The sequence below is a fragment of the Pteronotus mesoamericanus genome, unplaced genomic scaffold (assembly GCF_021234165.1).
Source record: "Pteronotus mesoamericanus isolate MK-2021 breed Mesoamerican mustached bat unplaced genomic scaffold, CSHL_Meso_final contig_1189, whole genome shotgun sequence".
Lineage (NCBI taxonomy): Eukaryota > Metazoa > Chordata > Mammalia > Chiroptera > Mormoopidae > Pteronotus > Pteronotus mesoamericanus.
Window position 1 is genome coordinate 133,649 of NW_026555038.1, and position 23,746 is coordinate 157,394.

The 23,746-nt window shown below is 48.3% G+C and overlaps 1 protein-coding gene across 1 annotated transcript in view; it reads left to right on the forward strand.

Annotated features, from left to right (window-relative positions):
- The first annotated feature begins 17,665 nt into the window (after positions 1–17,665).
- The window catches only part of IRAG1 (inositol 1,4,5-triphosphate receptor associated 1), a 70,639-nt gene continuing 64,558 nt past the window's right edge, over positions 17,666–23,746 (forward strand). The window contains 2 exon segments of the mRNA XM_054582804.1: positions 17,666–17,808; positions 17,810–17,882. Coding sequence (XP_054438779.1) covers positions 17,696–17,808; positions 17,810–17,882 — 186 coding nt within the window. The 5' untranslated portion in view covers positions 17,666–17,695.

Below are 23,746 nucleotides of genomic sequence, written 5' to 3' on the forward strand. Positions count from 1 at the left end.
GTGTTCCTGATTTCCCCAAATTGTGCCTCTCTGTTACATCACCCCCGGTTTTCAGTTAGTCTTGTCCCCTCTTAGGGCTTTTTGGAGACATGTGCTTTTAAAGTGGGTTAAAGAATTATTTGATTCAACATTTGCCAAACATAAATTAAATAACAAATGCTGGATATACAAAAATGAGAAAGATTGGGTTCTGAAGGATGAATAGGAGTCTGCATGGAAACTATTGAGTTGCTGTCAGCCAAGTAAGGGAGACCAACCTGAAAACAAATACCTCAGAATTTTGTTGACTTCAGAACTCCTCAAACTCTGTACTTGTCACATTTTGACAAGAAAAAAAATGTTTCAGCACTTGGCACTTACTCAGGACTCATAGCACTTGCTCAAAACTTGTCGTGCTTGCTAGAACTTTTATGAGTCACAACCGCACCCTGGAAGAGAAAAAGTTTCATCGCTTAGTACCCATCGGTTTCGGCATTTGTCCCAAGTTCCAGAACAAATTAACGATGAATACCAAGGTACCACTGTAATTGCAATATGTTAAAGCAGGATTGGCAAAGTTTTCATTTTTTAAATTTTTATAAAAGATTTTATTTATTTTTTGAGAGGGGGAAGGTAGGGAGAAAGAGGGAGAGAAACATCAATGCGTGGTTGCCTCTCGTGTGCTCCTAACTAGTGACCTGGCCCACAACCCAGGGAATCGAACCAATGACCCTTCAGTTCACAAGCTGGCACTCAATCCACTGAGCCACGCCAGCCAGGGCATGGGTTGGTAACCTTTTTAAAATAAAAAGCCAAATAGTAAGTATTTTAGCTTTAGTGAGTCAAATAGAGTCTGTTTCAAATATTAAACTCTGTCCTTGTAATGTAAAAATAGCCATAGGCAATATATAAATGAATGACTGTGGCTATGTTTCAATAAAACTTTATTTACAAAAACAGTAAGTCAGATTTAGCTCATAAGCCATAGTTTGCTGAACCCTTATAAGAAGAATGTCAGCATAGTATGGGAATACAAATAATAATAATAGTAATAATAATAATAAAAGCTACCATTCTGATAGATTACTCTGCTAGACCCTCTACCAGGCACTCTATATACAATTTACATATATTTGCCTACTTATTTTTTACAACAATTTGTGACAACACTGAGATTTAACAGGCAAAGTTACAGAGCTAGAAAGTAGCAAATACAAGGTAAAATCCAGCCCTATTTGGCTATACAGTCTATGTTCCCAACTAAACAATTGAAAATTCTGAAAGGAAGTATGCAGAAGTTGATGTGGCGAGGGTCATGAGGTGGCTCCTGAAGAATGAGCAGAGTCTTCCATGGAGAAAGATGAGAGAGATGGGCTTTTGGGACAGAAAGAATGCCAGGTAGGTTTCAAAGTACATGGAATGTTCTGGAACCTAGGGCATGAGGTGATGCTGGGGTGTGGGATACCTTGGTGATAATCTCTGAAGAAGAATCAGGAGAGTTGGTGAGCTTAGAGCAGAAAGTGCCATGTGCTCCAATGGACTTGAACTTTATCTATGGACCAGAAAACAGCTCTGGTCTTCTGGATATGTTGCATCAGACTCCGCTGAGGGGCTGTTAGCCCTCCAAATTCCTGGGCCCTGTCCCCAAATGTTTTGATTCAGTAGATCTAGGATGGACCCAGAAGTGTGCATTTTATCAAACAGCTCAGATGATTCTAGTAAGCATTCTCAGCTTTGGGAATCAGTGTATTAAATACCACTGAAATGTTTTACTCAAATGAGAAATATAACCAAAGTTATGTTTTAGGAAAGCCACTTCCACTTGGAAGGTGGATTACTTCATCAGGACATGGATTACTCATCAGAAGGAGGAGCAGGTTCTGAGGAAAGGGGCACGGTGATAAGTTCCATCGGGGAATAACTTAGGGCAAGGTAAGTTCCTCCAGATCTGAGCTTTCCAGCTCAGACTCTCAGGTAAACAGCAGAGTGGCAAGGCGAGAGAAGCCTTTGGGGTTGAGAAAGACCCTGCAGAGCCCACTTTACAAAGGCTGTTTGTGATAAAGAATTGGAACTCTTTCCTGCCAGTGCCAAAAAAGCCACACAAGCCACTTCCAGCAAAAAGAAGTATTCACTGGTTTTTGAAACATAAAAGGCCAGAATGTCAGACATAACTTGATCAAGGCCTTAGATAGCAAGCTCAGGACCAAGTTTCTTTGTGGCACTTTGTTTTCTCTTTCCCAGTGATTCCATTCTTAGACAAGTTCTTCTTCACCATTGCAAGAAAGATTCTGTTTTCATCCTCTTATATTCAATATCTGCAATTAAGAGTAAGAATGTCCTTCCCAGGATGCCCTTATTATGTCTTATGGGCTCCGGGCAGGTCACATGCTCACCCCTGAACCACTCGCTGTCACCAGAAGGATGTGATGCAAATATATCCAAAGGCTGCCCCCACTCCTCGGGTTGCTAGTCAGACCTCCCCCTACTGATTGCACGGCCACTCTCAGTAGGCAACATGGACCCTGAACTCACGGGGCAGAAAGTGGGTCATGGGCTGGCAACTTACCCCAACCATGTCCTGAGGAGATTGCGGCCCAAGTGGTGAAGGAACGCATCCTCACACAGGTGGCTGGTGTCACAGTCCGCTCTTCACTCCCCAGAAGGCCCATCACTGAGCCTGTCACAATTCCTTTTTTGACCCCCCTGAAGCACATATTAGGCCAGACTCTGCCCTGCAGCCCACTGCCAGGGTATTGCTCCCATTTCCACAGCTTCTGAAAACAGGGCTCCCAGAGTGGAGATAAAGAGCATGTAGAACTTGAGCTCGGGGCGTTCCATCCCGGTAGGGAAGAGCTATTGCTTCTGTTCGTCTCAGATGATGCAGCTGCTTCCCGTTTACCCTGGGGGATGCTGAGGAGGGACTTCTGGTTCTGTCCCTCATCTAGACTTGTCCTTGCTGGACCGGAGGCAGGGCTGTGATCTGGAACAATCAAGGTTTCCTTGTCAGGAAACATCTCCCAGTATCCTTGTTTTGTCTCTGCTGAGATAAGGGAAAAATGAGAATGAGTCCTTTCTTGAGAAGGATTGGAGACCCCATTTTGAGCACAGGAGACCCAGGTTTTAGTCCTGGGTCTGTTTCCTGACTGTGTGTCCTAGAGCAAGTCATTGATTGCACTTCTCTGAGGCTCACTTTCCTCATCTGTAAAAATGCAGCTATAATACCTTCCTCACAGAGCTGAGAGGATTCAAGAGCTGATACGAACATGCTGTGCTGGGTGTACACGTGGTAAAGCAAGGTGTGAGTCGTAGAGTCCTTTCTTGAAAGAGGAGGGACCCACAGGGTGTTAATTGCTCTGGACCTGTGTTATGTTCCCACAGCTGGGGCACAGAAGAAAGCTCTCTGCTCTCAGGCTTGGCATATGCAATCCACAGTCAGGAAACAGAAACCACCGCACGGCAGACGAGGGCAGCTGCGCAGCGTTGTCACAGACGGGAGAGCATGCAGCATCTGGGAAAAGGCAGGGGAGGCTTTCCAGGGGGGCAGCCTTGAAGGACATACTTCGGAGCCCCAGAGCCTGCCACAGTGCCTGACACTGAGGAGACGCTCAACAGCACTTCTTGAATGAGGGAAGGATCTAGGCAGGCAATGAGGAGGCCAGTTTTTCCTTCTCACTTTCCCAAACCAGCTTCTCCATTGAGGTCCTGATGGGCACTCCCAGAACAAAGCTGGGAAGGGAGGGGGAGAGGAGGGAGAGGGAGGAATGGCAAAGAAAAGCACACTGGGAACTGGATGTTCGTTTATTGTTTTATTTTTATTTCCTGGGAGATAGAGCTGTTACTGAGTCAAGGAAGAAATTTTATTTGTATTTGAAACAAAGTTCCCAAGGTGGTAGAGTTCTGATCCTGGCTTTTCAGACCGGTTGCTCCGAGTGGTCTGGCCGGCCTGGACAGAGCTTGTGTCCTGGACAAGCAGCGGCATCTTTCTCCACCCTCATCCCCATCTTGAGGAATGGACATCTTCAGGTACAGAGGCTAGAAGACCCCAGGGAGAGGCTGTGGGCTCAGACTCAGCCCCTCTGTTGGCATCTGAGAGAGTCTGTCCGTGCAGTGTGGGCTGCACTGGCTGTGGTCGGGTCCCCTGCGGGCCCATCAGGCTGGCTTGATCCCTCCAGCCTTCTCCCTGAAACAGGGGACATCAGTTCCCAGAGGCCTGCCTCACAGGAATGAGTGCTCCCAGGTACCGGGTTGCCAGGACCCCGAATATCAAAGTCCCCTTGTCAGAGCAAAAGTCGGGCCATGTGACTGGGTTTGGGATGGAGGCCATGACCACCTTGCAATCCTTCATGGCTCCAGCCTGTTGGGAAGCAGGTGGTCCCCGGGGCACCACGGCAGCAGACGCTAGGGTGACGGCACGTGTGAGCACACACCAGCAGCCGTTTGGCGAAGGCGTTGGCTAACTTTCCTTGTGGAGATACAAGGGCCAGGGGGCCGACTCTGGGGCTTCCTGCTGAGTTTATGCTAAAGCTAGAGGCCTATTGTTAAGTTAATTCTATAAATCACCTTGCAAAGTACCCCTGGATAGTCACACAGAAGCATGAAGGTGGCAGAGGAGTCCCTGGCCTTTGTGGGGCTTTACTGGTAGACGCCTAGGGAAAAAAATCTGCACATGTGTCAGGGAAGGCAGGGAATTCAGTTACATCATCAAAAGAAAACCTCGGCTGTTGACCTGGGGAAGCTCAGTGGGAATGGGGACAAGCGAAGCCATCCACCTGCGCGTAGGCAGCTGCCCAAGTGATGTGTGTTCAAGTCACTCCAGTTAGAGGAAAACGGAGCCAGTTCTACCCCACTTCTTACATGAGGAGCTCCAGGGCCATGATGGGGCCCCAGGTGAAATCGGCCCCAGAGGGGCCACTTGGCTTCCTCAATGACCCGCGTTTCTTCCCTTAACTCTTCTGTATCGATGAGTATGTGACATATTTTCTTTCACTCACTCATTCACTCATTTATTCATTCATTCATCTATTCAAGAAACTCTGAAAGGTGAATTATACGCTGGCCCTGCTTTCAAGGAGTCTACTGTCTAGGACATGTTTTTTGTTTGTTTTTGTTTTTTTTGTTTTTTTTGTTTCAGTATTTAGAAGTATTTTTAATGAATAGAACATTAAACATGGATTCAGAGAAAATGAAACATTAAAATGGGGACCCTGGGCTGGAGGATCTTAAAGGTTCCTCTCTCATTCGCAATTTATGACTCTTCACATGACTACCTATCTTATTTTTGTCACATACCTCGGCTCTGCTCACCAATAAATACTCTCTTTAGCAAGTTACTCTACTTTGTTTTCTCTTCCGTAAAGTGTGGATAAAACTGGTACCCACTTCTCAGAGCTACTGTTAGAATTCAGGGCGATAAAGCACAATAAGAGTTTTTACACTTGCCTGGAAGATAGTCACTACACAGTTAACTAATAGTAGCTATCATTGTTGTCCAGGGGACTATAAGGATTAAAAGAAACTGTGTATGTAGAAAACAAGGCACAGTGCTTGGCACATAGGTAGTGTTCAAAAATGTTGTTATTATTTCTACCGCCGCTATTGGTTTTACATTACGAATGGCTATGGCCCAAGGAAACCAGTAAGAAATACAAGCTGTCATCCTGGTAATGACGCATCAAAACGGAGACACTAAGAGATATTAGGATAATTGATTACAGGTATGACCAGCAATAAAAGCTTTCTGGAACAAACAGCTTTGTCTACCCAGACAGAGGCTAAGCTCACCCACAGAGAGCAGCAGCTCCTGGCTGCACTGTCTCCTCAGCCCTGGGGCCACACTCATGGAGACAGTGTCCTGGTGTTAGCTGAAGATGTGGTTCTTAATGAAGTGTGGCTGAGAAGAGGCCGGGAGGGGGTAAAGTGCCTGCTAGGAGCCTCCTCAGAGTTAGTTAGAGGGCTTTCATACTTCTACCACCCTGGAGATTTTTGCCTCTGTTAGTTGATCGAAATTGGTCATGTACCTTAGGGACACAGGAAAGTAAAAAGGATGAGAACTGCTGATCCAATAAACAAATGATAACAAGACCAAGTGACAGAGTTATGAGGAAGGGGGAGCATGGAGCCCTGAAGGGCAACAGAGGAAGAAGCCAGGGCAGGCTTCCTGGTAGAAGTGACAGCTGAGCTGAGTATTAAAGGGTGAGCAAGAGGGGGCCAGAGACTTCTAGACAGGAAGTCCCACAGGCAGGCTCAGACCATTGGTGCCCAAGTGATCTATGAGCATCAGGAAGAAACTGTTTAAGTAAATTTTCAGGACACCAAGAAACTATCTTTTCTTTCTCTTTAACAATTTCATTATTTATTATGCAAGTAAGTCATGTTCATTGTAGGAAAAAAAGGGGGGGGAAATATAGATATAAATATTTAAAATATGTTAAATTGAATTTATTCATAATTTTACTGAAGATAGCTAGTTTTGGGTTTTAACCTTCTGGACTTCTCTTCCCCCTGCTTTTATGGATAACAGTAGCCATATATCCATCTACATATATTTCACCTAAAATGTATATACATAAAAAAACATACGATTTTTAAGTGAAAGTAGAATCATACCACCTGATTTTCTCCCCAATCAGTATATTGTAAACAAAAATAACTGTCCAGAGCATCAAGCCTTTATGCATTTTAACTGCCTTGGATGGAAATGTCCTGAAATAAAACTTGTGCCCCTGTCTTTTCCACGGAGCCGACGCCTGAGCTGTACCTCATTCATTCCCACCAGCTTTGGTTCCGGGCTGGAAACAAGGGCTGAGCTCAGTGATGAGGAAGGTGTCTGCATGGCCCAGACTCTGTGCCAAACTAAGTTTTTAAATTAGATTTACCATTTATAGACTGGCAAGTGTCATATTTAAACATTTTGGAGTTTAGGTTTTCATGGGGGAAAAAAATGAGAGATTTGGCCAGCAAGACTGGTATTTTTTTCATGACCTCAAAATTAGTAACTGCCCCCATTAGATGGAGCCTGTCCTCTCTGGTCTGCCAGACTCCAGAATGCCAGGCAGAATGAGGTGAGTGCCTCATCCGCCTGGCCCGTAAGGGACTTGAGCTGGCCACCTCCACACGGATCCTATTTTACAGAAGCTGGTGGCCAATGAATGCAAAGCCTTCTTCATCTGTTTACTGGTGATATGGTTTCATCCATGAGTTCAACAAACAGTGAATGGCCATTCTGCATTTGACTCTGTCCTGCATGTGGGTCAGAAATGTATACATTTATTAAAATAATCATAACAATAGGAATAAAAGTATAGTCCCCGCTATGAGGTCCTCAAATTCTAGCTGAACTGAAGTCTGGGAGAAGTGCTCTGGGAGGGTAGAGAAGTGAGATGAACTGAATAATCCCCTGCCCCTTGACGAGAGGTCTGTGTGAGTGTCCCTGCAACCTGTGAATATGGTGCCTTAAATGGAAAAAGGACCTTTGCAAATATCATTGAAGTAAGGATCCTTAGATTGAGGGGTTATCCTGGATTATCGGCATGGGTCCAATGTCATCCCAAGGGTCCTGATGAGAAGGAGGCAAGTCGGTCAAAGTCAGACTAGAAGGAAATGTGAGGATGGAAGCAGAGATCAGAGAGAAGAAAATACTACACCACTGGCTTTGATGGTGGAGAAAGGGCCACCCTCTGAGGAACGCAGGAAACCCCTAGAAGCTGGAAGAGCCAGGAAAAGGATTCCCTCCCAGAGCCTGCAGAGGGGACACAGCCGTGCTGACACGCAGCCCACTGAAACGCATTTTGGAATTCTAACCCCCTGAATTCTAAGGTAATGCATGTACGTTGTTTTAAGATGCCAATTTTGTGGTAATTTGTTACAACAGCCATTGGAAACAGGAAGGAAGTAACTTTTTCTGGGGTGAAGAGGTGGAAAGGGTTTACGAAGAAGGGGATATTTGAATTGGGCCTTGAAGGATGAGTAGGAGTTCATCAGTTATAGAAAGAGGATGGAAGGGAGCCCAGGCATAGGCCAAAGGGTATGTGCAAATGGCGTGGAAAAGCAGGACGTGTTTGGAGGTTGGCTGTTGGTCTGTTGTGTTTGGAGATTAAGTTGTTGGAAGACTGAAATAGGGGATGAGGCCAGAGAGAGGAGATGGGATCTTGATTTAGAACTGGTCCCGTGGAAAAACAGAGTCCTCAAAGGTTTTATGAAGGGAAAAGATGATCCAACTCATGTTTTAGGGAGGCTGCTCTGGCATCTTGTGGAGGGTGGTTGAAAGGGGCCAGAGCAGAGGTAAGGAGACCAACAAGGCTGTTGCAGTGACACGGGCTGCGGAGAGTCATGGCTGAGGTGGTGGCCACGGGAAGGCGGGAAGTGATCAGAGTTGTCTGAACTAGGATTGGCAGGACTCGGAGTCTAGCTGAGGAGGGTGACGGAGAGGGAGGAATAATGACTTCCACGTGCTTAGACTGGGTGTCACCCACTAGCGCCCTAGAAAAGTGGGCCTGGGGAGGGCAGGGCTGGGGACAGGAAGAAACCCTGGCTGCTGCCTGGGATTTGGTGAGTGGGAGGGGCCCGCTGCACACTTGGGGAGAGTTTTCCAAAGGCAGGTGACCATCAGGTCTCTATAACTATACTGTCATGGGTTGAGATTAAATTCATCTGCCTACCTTCTGCACCCTGGCAGGAGAGAGGAGAAAAGGGGCCTAGGACTGAGAGGCGTCGTGGCATGCTGGTAAATGTTTAACAGCTCTGGGTGGGGCAGGAAGTCCTCGATATATAGCATTTGCTGATTCTTGCGGTATAAGTATTCCCTTCATAATTAATTTCAAGGTAGTAACTCCGCCTCACTGAACATGCAGGTGGGAAGAGATGCACAGTTGCACATCATTATTCACTGTTTCCACCACACAGATATGCGAGTAACAAATCATCTCAAGAGCATAGATCATAGTAAAATGTGGCAAAATAATCAGAGTATGGTTATTTTGGGAATTTACTTCCTTTGTAATTTAAGTTTTAATGATGTCTATGTTTAACGACCAGCTCACAAAATTGTTGACAATTTTACATTCAGTTCTTGTGAGCTGTTACGAGCAGGCTCCTGTATACACACCACTGGAGAGGGTCCAACTAAGGGCAGGTTGGAAGGGCCTGGAAGTGCGCCTCCTTCTCAGGCAGGCTGGGCGACTCCCGGAGGTCACATGTGTGAGAAGGCAGAACCAGCCCCAGGACCTAGGAGACAGTTCTCAGTCCCCCATTCTTCCTGCTGGTCGGTTGGTGCCCTGGCCAGCCTTGTAGACCCAGGAACACCGTGTGGTCCTCGACCCCAGGATGATGACTCATGGCACCCTGGAGCAAGTGACTCAGGGAAGAGGCTGCTGGGCGGCTTGGATCAAAGAACACTGGACAAGATTTATTTCTGCCAGGAGCTAAATGGGAAGCTGAGATACTTTTCCGCTGTTGCTGGTGCCTTTGAACTGCCTTCGATTGAGCAATTGCACATATTTCCAAGAAGCAAAAATTTTTTCAAGTGGACTTATTTTTAAAAAAGAATTGCTGAAGTGAACGAGCTGGAGAGGAAACCTGAGGAAATGTTCCGGCTTACTTCCTGTCACGGCTGGGGGTGGGGGTAGGGGGTGGAGGATGGAAGTCTGGCCCTGGTGTGACCATTGTTCCGTAGGCGTGGAACCTGGGTCCCAGGCATTTCAGGGTTTCTCCTCTTCCTCCATAGTGACACTTAAGGTCCAAGGGGCTCCCCAAGTGCCCCATGTCACCTGTCCTGGCTGGCATTTGACAAGATGTCCATCATACCTTCTGTCAGTCCTTGGTCAGCAGGTAACCTCTGAATCAGCCTTCTCAAAGCATCTTCAGTTCTGGCACCTCTGCTCCTGGACCCAAAGGAATTATTGTGCAATTTGCTCCTGGCCTCCTACCCACTCCATGGGATGCAAGAAACTGAGGATGCCTAAAGGCAATAACTGTCAAGTCATACCCAATAGCCACTTCCTCCTCTCTTTAGGTTTTCTCCTCAGGATTCTGTTTGGGAAATGGGGCCCAAGACCTCTCTGCTCTCAGATTTGGGGCTGTTCACCCACCTCCCGAGGGAAGCAGACTCCCAGAGTGCATGTTCTCACAGCCCCTACTTCCCCTTTCCTGTGTCTTTCTTGCCCCTTGATAAGGGCTAGCCTCAGGTGGGCAGAGACTTACCCTTACTTCCCCACATCTCTTTTCTGTATCGTGAGCCCTTTCCATTTCCCTAAGGGCTAGCCCTTGGTGACACAAGGCAGAAAGACACTCCTTTTGTCTACCCCTTGCTGCTACAACCCTTCCCAAGACAATGAGTACAGAATGGCCTAACTGTTTGCAAGAGGGGAAGGGGAAGGCAACAGGGGTGGGGGTGTTACTATTTTAAATGTACCATCTTTCCCCTTCCCCTCCCCGCCAACCCCCTCCTCCCCACTGACTGAGCACCACTCCGGCTCCTGAACGCTTCCTCAGGGAGCTGGCCGGCCCCTCCTCCTGGATGTGGCCCTGGAACTGTTGGAGAAAATGCTGGCTCACCGCTATGGCTAGAATGGGTTCTGAATCAGGGAGGAAGGCACCCCGCCCCCACCCCCCGCCCACCAGCAGAGCCTGTAAAAGATCCGCAGGCCTGGTGAACATGGCCAGAATGTGCAGACCCCGACCGTGGGGCGGGGGCGGGGGTGGGTTTGGCAGTGCTCAGGGCCAGCCCAGCTGAAGCACCCCTGGGCCTCAGCCCCCGGATCAGAGGGAGCATGTCGAGGGTGAGAAGTCATTCAGGAAGTTCCTTCTGTTCCCTCATGCTCCTCTGCTTCCTTCTGCCCTTCTACACCCCACTGTTGCTCCACTGGGACTGCCCACAGCACAGCACGGACCTGGGACTGACCACAGCACTATATCCTCTTTTTCTAAACCCACAGCCTGTAGGCACTGGCTGTCCAGCAGCAACGCGGATGTCAGCATCACCCGATGCAAGGCCCTTGACAAGCTTAATTCCGATCGTGTCTGACCGTCTTTTATCTATTCGTCAGTGCAGAGGAGAAGCCCTGGCCAGGCCTGGACTGAGTCTCCTTTACTTACAAGAGGCAAAGCTAGGAACTCTGCCACCCAGGATGAACATAGACTGTTTGGGCCTGGTTGGGTTTTGATGATGGGTGGCTAAGAGAACTCGGATGCCCTATTCAGAGTGGGAATGTGCTGGAATCTTGCATGTATTTCCTAATTTAATCCTGACAACAATCCTAAAAGGCAGGTACTATTACCTCCATTTTCCAGGTGAGGAATTTGAGGCCATCAAGAAAGAGGTAGAGGGAGAAATAGAATCCAGTCTGCCAACCTCCAAAGCCCTCTTGCAGCATCCTGAGAATAGGAAACAGGATGAGGTCACCCAGAGGTGGACACCTACTGAGACTGCCTTATAGGGGTACAGGACGCAGCTCTGCAATTGGCCAGACCCAGGGACGCACAGAGGCCCCACTCAGCACTTTGAGCTGATATCTGATGCCCCTGAAGATGCTCCAAGTCTGAACAGGTCCGCCCTGGGGTGAGTGCAGGGAGCAGGAAATATCCTGTCATCGTGAGAGTGATCAGGAGAGGCAGGAGGATTGGAAGGCATTGCCTAAGAACTCCTGCTTTCACAGCATGAACATATTTGCTTATTATTTACTAAAAGTAAACCTTGGGCCCAAGGATCAGGGGTTCTGGGACCTTCCCTGACTGCCCCTCATTCACTGGTGTGGCTCTGGTTAAGTCCTTGCCCCTGCTTGGCCCTGTAAGGTGGGAGCAGCGGGCAGGACTGGCCGATCTCCATTGGCCAAACTCGCCATCCCCTGAGGTTGCAGAGGGACTGAGAGAGATGTTTGTGCAGCCGTTCCAAACAGTCTCCTCTGTCAAATTCTTCATCTAGAGATAGACCAGTGGTATTAATAGCAACCTAATCTCTTTCAAATTCTTTGTGCTGCTAAAATGAAAGCAAAAATTCAAAGCTGGAAGAACAAAAAAAAACCTCCCTTCTGAGAATTCTGAGTCATTCCAAAAAGGTCAGTGGAGTCTGGGTTAACCCGTTGCTTTCTGAGAGGGCCTTGGCTCTTCTCCCGACACCCAAAGAATCATGAGGAAATATGAGAGACACTTGGCTGGGAGGCTGTGCTCCTAGGCAGTGGCAGTTTCAGAGAGGGGTTTGGTCACTCCTGGGCTGGTTGCAAGGCTCTGGGAGAGGCATCCTTGGGGCCATTGTGAGTGGCCTTTGCTTGCTGAGAACGCCACCCATGAGCTGGTGGGCTTGGCCCCACAAGGAGCTGGGGAGTCAGACAGACCTGCTCCAACTTTCGGCACAGCCACTTGTGCCGGATGTGACTTTAGGCAAGTCTTCGGGACTTTGTTTCCTCATCTGTAAAATCATAATGTTCATAATAACAGTACTCCCATTACCTACCTCCCAGAGTTGCTGAGAGCACTGCACGGGGTTGATCTTTCTAACGGCCCTCGTTACATCATGACTCCTGAGGACGCCCCCCTGCTTGCTGGGACATAAGCCATTGTCACTCCCCAGCTCAAGTGCGCAGAATGGAGGTGCTCCTGCAGCGGTGGATGGGCATGCCTCTGCTCGTACGGTCACTTGGTCAGAGCAGCACCCCACCCCCCGCCCTCTCTCCTCCCCACAGCCCACAGGGTCCTACAGAGGCTATTCCCAGCAGCAGGGCTTCTACTATTGACATACAAGCGTGGGACTTTGTGGGATGAAAGGTTGATTGGACAAACTCATGGGCAGTTGTATAAATGGAAAAGTCAGAAGGCAAGTGGGTAAATGGATGGACAGACAGATGAATGAATGGGTGGATTTGCCATTCCACAGTGGGGGAGGGGTGGTCTTGCAACCTCAAACTGTGGGCCCCCTCTTTTGCCCTCGTAAGACCTCTGGCTTGACAACCTGCTGCTTCTTCCCCCGGCCCAGCACCATCCTTAGTGGCACTGGGAATGCGCACTCCAGTTCGCTGCGGAGCTAGTGCTCATGCTGGTTCTCCTGCTACCCTCTAGCAGAATCCCTGGGGGAGGAGGCAGAGTAGAAGAGGTGGAAAAATGATGGGCCTCGGAATCAGACTATCCATGGTTATAATCACTGGCCTGCCACTTGTTAGCTGTGTGATCTTGAGCAAGCAGTTGAACCTTTCTGATTCTTAGTTCCTTAATATATAAAATGGAAACAATAAAACCCATCTCAAGGGCTTAAATGCCATAGTGCTTAAAATATACCTAGCACAGTGTCTGATACTCAGTAGGCAACCTAGAAATATCTAATGAATAGAAGAATAAAAAAAAGTATGTTGGTTTGCTTTCTTTTGTGAGCATGTCCAGGGGCAGATAACATACTTAAATATGGTTTAAACACTGTTGGCCTTTTAAGTTAGGCAAATGATTAGATAGTCGTACCAACAAAGGCTCTTAAGATCATTTGAACCAGGTACAAATGTAACTGGACCCAATGCGGTTGTTTCCTTTCTCTGCACCTCAGTTTTCCTTCTTATAAATTGGGCCAGGTTAAACTTAAACACTGGCTGGAGGAAGAATGAGTAGAGTCCAAAGAGCTGATTGGCTAATGACCCACCTAACCCTTTACTGACCAGGCTGGAGAGGCAGCAAGAAAGGCCTTGGAAATGGGTTAAAGAAGGAGCGGCTGGAGACCAAACTACTAAATATTTTTCCCTTTTATGGGTCGATGCTCTAGATCACCACTTCCTGGAGATTGTATTCTAAACTTTGCTGTGATGGATGCACAGTCCGCATGCCCACGAGCTGCAGCAGAACCCAGATGTCACCCTTGGGGAGGGACTCTGCTTTTACCTTGCTATTTTAAGCAGCAAGTTTATAATAATGGATGGGAGAGAAAGCAAACGGGGCAGGAGCAGCGTGGGAATGGCCTGGGCAGGCGCGGCTGCTGGGACTCCCCCTGAGGAGCTTAGGGTTCCAACTTGCCAAGTGTGGGACCTCAGCCAGGCTCCACTCTGCTTTGTCCTGCAGCAGCTGACACCTTTCAGTGCTTTTCTAACTTAATTCCTTTCTGTTTGACTTTGCTTTCTGACCCAGGGACTAAATTAAGATCTTTTTTCAGGAGTAGGAAGTAGTGAAAAGGAAGTGGAGACATTTCTGAAGTGTTGGAATACCTCAATCCCAGAATCCTTTGGGTTAAGACCATCAAATTTGTGGTTTATTGTGACTAGAAAGAGTGCAGGATTTTAGAGACTTTCAGGGCCGGGAAAGACCTCTGGAGTAGGTGGGAACTCTGTGACCCTTGCCCCAGCCTTTTCTGAAACTCTCCCCGGAGTGAGGAGCTCACTACCTTAAAGAGCAGCCCATTGCATCTTCAGGCGGTTCCAACCACTCAAAAGTTTTCCCTGGCTTTGATCTGACCTTTCAGTCATTGTTCATGAACCTGTCCTTTGGGAGCAATAGAACTACATGAATGGCTTTTGAGTATTTGAGAAGATATTTTTATTTCTCCCGGTACCTTCTCTTCTCCAGGCTAAACATCTTCAGTTGTTTAAACATACTTTTTGTCTCCCTATATCCTTGCTTCTCTTTTTACGAACATTGCCAATTTTTCTGAATCCTTCATAGTAGGAAGAGCATAATATACTTCATGCAGGTTAAGACATAAAGAAAAAGTGGAACGGTCACCTCCCATGTTTTTGAAATGATACTCCTATTAAGACAGCCTGGATCTGCACACGTGTTACTTACCATTTTAAGTGGTTTCTTGGGGGTGTAGCAAACTTCTATGATAGGACTAGGGTTTGCAGATACTCTTGCTACGTTGCTGCCAGTACCACTGATATCCTGCTGCTGAAGCCCGAATAAAGATAATAGAAATTAACCACAGAGCTCACCTTTGTGCAAATACAAAGCTCAATTTATCCATATAGTAACCATTGAGAATGGGAGACAGCATGACCTGGCCCCGTGGCTCTCGTTCCTGAGAGCCAGGTCCGACCCACCCAGTGTGGCTTCCCCTTCCTGTCTCACCTCCCCCTAGGCCTCGAGCTTGTCTATTCAGAAAATTCCATCAGGCGCTTCAGCGTTCATGGCTCAGCTCAAACACCATTTCTAAAGTAGGCTCTTCACTAAAACTATGTGCTACCCATCACAATTTCGATAATTAGGAACATTTTTGGGGATCCTGCAACTTGTCGCTTTCCAATTAGTTACCCTGCTATGCTGTTTTCCAGCTGCCCCCTGCCACTGAACTCTGTTCTTCTTGAAGGCCAAGGCTACATCTTCATCATCTGTATGTCAACAGCACCTAGCACAGGGCCTGGTAGAGCGGGTGTAAATTGCACGCTTGTGGTGAGTGAATGGATGAATGAATGAGTGAGTGAATGAATGAATGACTCAGTTCACGGGTGTTCCACTTCGGATGAGATTTCTTTAGCTGTCCAGTAGGGGTCACCTTAACTGTTTCAGAGAGAATGGGACTACCTTTCTACCACAGAGAATGACAAAAGTCAGGATGACAGTCACATCAAGCAACCCCAGGGCTAAAGTTCTCTAGTCTTTAAATACACATCAACAAAAAAAATTTGGGGTAAATCTGGTTACCCGTGAGGAGTCAGGCCTCTCTCCTGCCTCTAGGAGCTCAGTCAGAGGAACATGCGTCAGGTGAGGGCGTTGGTCAGGGCTGTAGGTGACGCCAGCTGTGAGCCTGCCCCATGGGACTCTGGCTTGAGGCCCTCTCCGAGTCCTTCCTGTGGGAAGCAGAGAGCATCTAGTATCATAGGAGGTGGCGGGGCTTCCTGCCTCTTCCTCCTGCAGCCTCCAGACTGCAGCAGTCTGTACCCTGCCTAAGACCCAGGACATGGTAGGCACTCAGTATATGAACATGTCCTTTGTCCTCTGCATGTGTCCCAGCAAACCCTTGACAGTGGCTGAGGTCAAGGTCTAAGAATGACCTCCTGCCTGGTGATTTTCACCTGCCATCCAGCAGAGCAGCTCCTTCAGGAACCTCTGAAAGTGCAGAAGCAGGCTAGTTGTTGGTTCTGCAGGCCTGTGAAGGTGTCCATACCCCATTAGGGGAAAGGGACCTGAAGGAGCTTAGAGGTGGGAAGAGGCTGGACAGAGCCCTCTGGACTCTGGCCAGGCTTTCTGAGCTGCAGACTTCCTGCACCCCCATGGCCTCTGTGAGCACTGCTTTCTCTTGGGCTCTCTACTTCATTTCACCTTTGAAACAGTCCTATGTGGGAGGCATTGTTATCTCTGTTCCCCTGACTAGGAAACTGAGGCTCAGAGGTGAAGCCAACGCTCAAGGCCTCACAGCCACTCAGTGGCAGAGTGGAGACTCAGACCCAGGAATCTGATTTCAAAGCCTGTGCTCTTTCTACCTTGCTATCCCGTCTCTCCAGATGGTGACTCAACATCACTGGTCTCTCTTTCCATGAGGTAGCAGAGGAGCCAGACCCACTAGAGAGATCATGGACCTAGGCCTCTTGACTGGCAGGAAACATGAAAGAGCAGTTACAGTCACAAGTGACAGTATAGTAGTTACAAGTTAGTAGGTACAAGTATACCCAACCCAGGTGGACTTAAACACTGAAATTTGTTTATGTAATTGACTGGTTTAGAAAGGGTTCAGCCGGCAGGTAAGCTTGGATCAGGGCTCCAGCTCTGTTTCACGGCAGGTCTGTTGGCTCTGCCCTGTCCTCTCTGTGTGTCAGTTTTATCCTCAGCCTGGCCTCCCTCATGGAAGCAGAATGGCATCAGCAGCACCAGGTCCACATCTGCGCCCTCCACTGCCCATAGTGAGAGAAAGCATCTGGGCCCTCAAACACTGCCACTGCTCATTGGCTTAGGCTAAATCTATTGTCTGTCCCCAAGACAATTACTATGTCAAGATTGATGAGATTATGCTGATTGGGATCAATCCCAGCCAGGCCTCAAGGCTGCTACACCAGGGTGAAGGGGCAAGCCTGGTTCTGGAGGAGGCAACCCAAGGTTGCTGGGGGTGAGCACTGCACAAGGCACATGAGACGCACCCAGGCCAAGCCTCCAGAATCATGGTTTTAGCAGGGCTGACAGACCCAACGAGGTTTGTCCTCAAGTGAGAGAGCTCTGAACTAAGGGTTAGAAGAACTGCTGAGGAGTGTGGGGGAGCCATGGGGCAGGAAGTTAGGAAACACCATCCCTTCCTCTTCCCCCACCCAGCCAAAGAAGCCTGTCAAGTATAGCGGAAGAGTTCTGGCCTCAAAATCAGAGAGACCTGGATTCAAATGCTTAGTTCTTCATATGAATTGGGCACATAGCTGCCACTCTCTGAAGCAGTTTTCTCATCTATAAAATGTGAATGTTAACACATGCATCAGAGATCATCATGAGGATTAAATTAGGCGATGTTGGTAGTGCTCCTAGGACAGTGCCAAGTACCAGTAGGTGCTCAGTAAATGGCGTCCATCTGATCCCAAAGGAGTGTCTTCCATTAGCTGTGGCTTTGAAGAGGCTGAAGCACTTTTCTCCCTTCCGGGATAACTGTGTTTACTGCAAGGACCAAATTAGATGCAAAATCTCTAAGGCCACCTCTGACTTTGTAAACAGAGCTAGTGAACAGGAGGAAATGCAATTCCAAATGCCCTTTATTTCCACCTCTGGTGTTGACACAAACTCAAGCAGGCTCTCTCTGCCGCTCATGACCCCTGGAAATGGAACCCAGCATGGGTCAGGGATGGGAGTGGATTTGACTTGTCCTTTTGGCATCTCCTCAGCCTGCGGAGCCCAGGCCTCCTGGAGCACCTTTGGGGCTGACACAGCAGAGGTTCCGGGCACCTGCAGCCACTCCTGCCATGCCCCACATTCCCGAGGACGAGGAGCCCCCCGGAGAGCTACAGGCAGCCCAGAGCCCCACCAGCCAAGTAAGTGCCCCCTCCCTGCCTGCGGCTGGCCTGGCCAGGGCCAACCCAAGCGCCTTGGGCTGATGCCACAGAGCCCGGCCTGGCCAGAGCGTTTGCCAACAGCCTGTGCAGGCTGCAGTGGGCGCCTGGGGAAGGTGTGCAGCGCCCACACTGAAGAATAAATGCACAGAGTTCCTTTGAATTCCCCACAGCCCCCACAGACCTGGAGAGTGGACCCCCCTCGGCTCTGACTGACTGAGGCCTCCTGGGACGTCGAACCGCCCTAACCCTGTAGACCCCCTCCTGGAGTGGAGGAAGCCTTGGAGGAGAACCTGGTCATGTCAGGGTCATGCGCACCATCAAGAGTTGCTTAAAGTGAATCACTTAAAATGAAGATCAGATTTTCAGAGTAAATAATGAAAAAGATTCTTAGCAAAATTATATTATAAAAAAGGAAATGATTAAAATAAGTCCACGTAAAGGGTCTCACTGAGATTGTACTGTACAAATGAAATTATGGAAGCAAGTTATTTTTTAGCTATATATACTACAAATATAGATTATATGTCACTTTTTAGAATGAACAAAGAATCAAGTGTGTTGACTTTGGTCTGCATTTATTTATTTTTATAACGACAAGATGATCTGTTCACGTGATACCTCTTCCTCCACATTTTACTGTATGGTACCTTCATTAGGAGATTCTGGTAATTTAATATGTGAGATCATTTATTTTCTCAAGGACGTATTTCAACCTTTCAATATTCATATCATTCTCTTGTGAAGAACCTATCTTACCTCATCCTCGTAATTTTGTTCTTCATTTGTTAACTAATCCAGCTCCATTTGTTCCTCATTGGCCCAAGACCTTGCACGTGAAGTTCTCCAACCTTGTTTTCTTTTGCTTCATGAATTTTGTAATTGGTTTGCGCTGAATTTGTATCATCCTGTTATATCTGACAGTCAACTCAACTGTCCCCAATCAAAAGAGAGAGACACTTGTTAAGTAAGCAAAGAATGTATGAGTGACAAGTGAGAAGATTCTTAGTGAACACCTTAATGTTATGATGACATTCGTTTTCTCACACATCATAACTCTGGGAATTTAGATAGTAAATACTTAGAAAAGAGTGGCCTCTTGTATCTCCATATCCCCAGCTCATGGAGTCGCAGAACTTGGCAGCCTTGGGAAGTCCTTGAATTTATAAATGGCAGTGGGCCAAGCCCCCAGGTCTCTGGCTGAAGGCAGCCAGCTTAGGGTTTTACTGAGACACCCTCCCAGGAGTGTCTTGGGCCACAGAGGACGCTGCTCCTCAGTTGCTTTCAGTGGCTCGAAATTGCTCCTCTGCAAAATATTCACATCTGGAGTCAAATGAAATTGTTCCCAGTCCTCAGGTCACTGTTTTCCAGGGTTCTGGCCTCTTAGCATCCCTACCCTACCCCTCAGTTCTGGGCTTCTTGCCTTGGCTATCTCTGACCATTTCCAGCCACTTCGCTAACAGTGGTAGCGCCCTAAAGCCAGACTCTGATGCAAAATCTAGCTCTGAGATCCTGGGCAACTCCCCCAAACAGCTGCCACATCGTGCTCCCTAAGAATACAAGTACTCTTATAAAGCCCTGGCCGGTGTGGCTCAGTTGGTTGGAGAACCATCCCATAACTGAAATATTGCGAGCTAGATTCTTAATCAGGGCACATACCTAGGTTTCAGGTTTGGTCCCCAGTCCGGCACGGGTGCATGTGAGTCCCAGTCCAGGCGCCAACGCTGGTCTAGCCACGTATGAGAGGCAACCAATCGATGCTTCTCTCTTGCATCAATGTTTCTCTTCCTTTCTCTCTAAAAGCAATGAAAAAAAAGTTCTCAGGTGAGGATTTAAAAAAAGTATTCTTTTATAATACTTTTAAATATAATAATAATATTAATAGATTGACAATTATGTAACTCCACCCTCCATGAAAAGATCCTTTTACACTGAGTTCAGTTCATCTTGGCTCCTAAAAGGAGACACAAAACCAGAAAGCACAGAAACCTGCTAGCCCTTCTGACCATCATGGCTTCAAACTACACATAGGCAGCTCCATCGGGTCAGAGGTGAGGGTAGGTTTCTAGGCGTGGCCAAGCAGGTGAAGGGTTTCATGATCCCACCACACAGGTGAGGGGCAGAGGAGCTTGAGCTCCAGATTTCTGGTCCCCACTAGCTCACTCTCCCTGTGACCTTGAGCAAAACCAGACTTCTATCACTTGAGGGAGAGGGCCCCCATCGTCTCTAAAATTCCTTCAAATGCCATGACTCTATCTCTGTGCTGTGAGAGGACAAGAAAATAAAGAGACTGTGGTTCTAATGGCTTTGGCATTGCCAGAGCCCAGCAAGAGAAGGACCCATGAGGAATTCAGGTGATTCATGGTCAGGATGCCCAGGTCTTATAAGGAAGGACCATTAGCACAAGATTTAGGAATGGGGACTCTGGAGTCACACCAAGCTGTGCTCCTCCACATCCTGGCCAAGAGACCTTGTGCAAGTCTGTTAAGTTTTCCGTGCTTCTGGTTCTTCATCTTTTCCCTGGGGCAACTGTTAGTAGCTGGCTCCTAGATTCTGTCTGCTCAGCCAGCATGGAGTGCCTTCTTTGGGCTGAGGGACAACAGAGCTCAGACTGAAGTCCACATCAGATTCAGTATTTTATTCTCTGCCCTTACAGATAGACACTGGGCCTCCCTGAATTCTCTAGAAGCCCACAGTCCTTGTCAACGAAGAGCATCTTCCTCTATTACACCATTCAGACAACCCTGGCCAGGGGGCCACGGCCTGAGCAGAGGGTCAGGCCTGTGAGCCAGGCTGGAGCCTCCGGGGGCTGGAGCCCAAGTCCCTGGGAGCAGCGGAAACCAGGCAGCCAGGGAAGCAGGGCTGGCCCGGAGGGCTTGGCTGGAGCTTTCGGCAGCGTGTGAATTCCCACTCTGTGAAGCAGGCAAAGAATGGAGCATCCTTCTGAGTTTACAGCTCCCCGGGGTCCAGCCCTACTTCTGGTTCCTCAGGCGCCAACCCCCAGTTCCCATGACAGACCCGACTGCTAGCTGAGCCCTTCTCAAAAAAACACCAAAGCAGGAGACCGAGATCCTGTTTTTCTCTCTGCATGCACACACATACACTCATATACACACAGAGAGACTCTCACATACATACACACATGAACGCGCACACACGCACTCTCTCTCTCACATGTGCACACACACACCCTTTAGGTCCCTAATCAGAAGCTATAATCAAAACCGACAGAGAACTAAAGGCTCCTGACAGTGCGCTCTGTGAGGCTGTGCCCTGAGCCGTGCTTTCTGGGGTGGCCTTGGAACAGGGAGGAACACCTCCCCAGAGACCCCTTGGAAAATATGTGCTCCCTCCGTGGAGGGAAAAGACACAAATAATCCATTCTCTCTGGCAGGACTGAGATGAAGACAAAACAAGTGTTATGTGTAAAACACTTGGAACCTGGCGAGGACTGTGCAGAGTGGGGACACGTCCCCAGCTCCCCCAGCGAGAGCCCTCATGCCATGCTTCCTGTGTGGCAGACACTGCCCTCAGCACTTTACATGTAGTAACTTCACAACCCTAAGAGGCAGGTATGATTGCCATCACCTTTTCAGATGAGAAAACTATGGTGTGTAAGTATACGCTAATCACTAGAAACCACACCGTACCATGAAAGTTTCAATTGTTGAGTTCGTCTTTCCTGAGCTCATTTCCATTTACCTCATCACATAAGAACTGCCTCAGTTAAGATCATCCATGAAATATCTTTAAATAAATTATCAGTAAAACATGAAGACCTGCTGTACAGGTATATGAGATATTGGAGACATCTCTGGGGCACCTGCTATGTGCTCATCCCTCCAAGGTACATACCATTATCTTTATTTTATAGAAGAAAGGAAGTCTCTGTGAGGTTATGTAATTGTCAAAGGTCACATAGTTGTGTCATAGTCGAGTGGAGATTGAAACCTAAGTTTCTGCTGAGGTGCTCCTGCCAGCTTTGCCTTCTTCCCCGCCCCAACTCGGTGGTAAAGCCAGTGTCCTGGACACTAGAGCCCCCAGGCATGGGGAGCTGGTGCTTGATGCCTCCTCATTCTCTATGAAAAAGAAGCCAGAAAAGATCAAGAGGACAGTTACCCCAGGATGGCTTCTAGTGGTTCTGGTCTTAAGAGCTGTGAGAGTGTTGCTGTGTAAGCAGGTGACTAGGATAAAGCAGAAAGCGTTTTAGAAATGTTGGTTGTTACAATGGTCAGGAATATATATTACAATTATTTGCCCTTAGTTCCTTTTCTGAACAATGGAGCAGCTTGTCATTTCTGTTTCTCTGATTCTCCTGTCAGACTGCATGGGAGCTACTTAGGGTCTGGGGTTATGTCCTTCATATGTGTTTCTCCAGTTCTCAGCATAGGCGGTGGCATGTGGTGGTTGCTTAGGGGAGGGTGGATGGATGGAGGGATGGATGAGTGATAGGTTGGTGGATAACTGGCTGGCGGGATGATTAAATTTCCGGACTGAAGGGTGGAAGGAAGGGAGGGCAGAATGGTGTTAGGAAAGGGGGAGGAGGAGAGGATAGAAGATGAAGATGGATGGACGACTGGCTAGCTGAGTGATACACTCTCATGGAGTAAGGCTAATAGTGCGTGCACTTCAGTTCTCCTCAAGTGGGTTGGCACGAGAGTCAAAACAGTGATGAAGAAGGCAGGATAATCAGTGATTCTTGGTCCCTGACCTCTAGGAATAGAGTGGACAATGGCAGGAACGAGGGCCCACCAGAGGCAGGGCAGGGCAGAGCGTGGGTGCGTGGAGGAGGCGGCATCTACCCGGTGGGTGCTGGGGAGCCTTCACAGAACTGGAACTGGCCCTCAGGGCTTGGCAGGGAGGAGCCTGTGTCCAGCAGCCTCAGCAGAGGCACTTCTGCTCTCTCCCGTGCTCTTAGGACTTGCCTCTGGAATAGTCATTTTCTCACAAGTCCCCAGAGAGACTTTTTCTCCTGTCAGAAGAGCAGCGATTCCCCTTTGCGGCCCAGGCCCCTCTCCCCAGAGGCAGTCCTTGTTTGCCCTCCCGGCTGTGAGAGAGGGACCTGGGGATGCAGCCACCACAATGTCCACCCTCTGCCACCACCCTCACCCATCAAATCCTTAAAACAAGCCTGGAAAATGGCGATTATTAGCTCCACACACTGTTTGAGAACATGAAACTCAGAGAAGTGAAGTAATTTGTCCAAGGTTACCCAGCTGGGATTCCGGTCTAGGCTCCCTGACTTCACTACCCCACTCAGCCTGTTGGCAGGGTCCTTCTCTCTGCCAGGGCCCAAGTGCAGGAGCTGAACTCCTCTCTCCTGCCTGCGCTGGGGCTGGGGCTGGGGCTGGGGCTGGGAGCTTCCGAGCCCAGGCCTGGTCACATGACATTGGGGAAAGGAAGATAATATTCCCGTCTACGACACTGGCCTATATTTATCCCTGTACCCGCGCAGTTAGGAAACTGTTGTGAATTCCTGGGAACTTAAGAGTGAGATAAACATTTAAATGTTTCTATAAGTTTATTTAAGGAGACTAAAATGTGACCTGCTGGTTTATTATAGGGTGGGTGAGCTTGCGGGAGACGGCCCAAGCGCTTGGCGGATGGCAGGGTCGGAAATGGACCCCTGGGGAGGCTGGGCCCCTGGAAGGGTGAGGGGGGCCCTTGCTATCTTTACTCAGTTGTGTGTTCAGCCTTGTGCTGGGAGGGCTGCCTGGAAGTAGGGGCTTATGAGGGAGGGTGCAGCTTGGAAGAACAAGAAAGGTGGGTTGGAGACCTGTGGGGCACTGGGAACAGGGAGGTGAGACCAAAGGCCTGGAGATGAGTATAAGAGTAGCTTGTGTAGT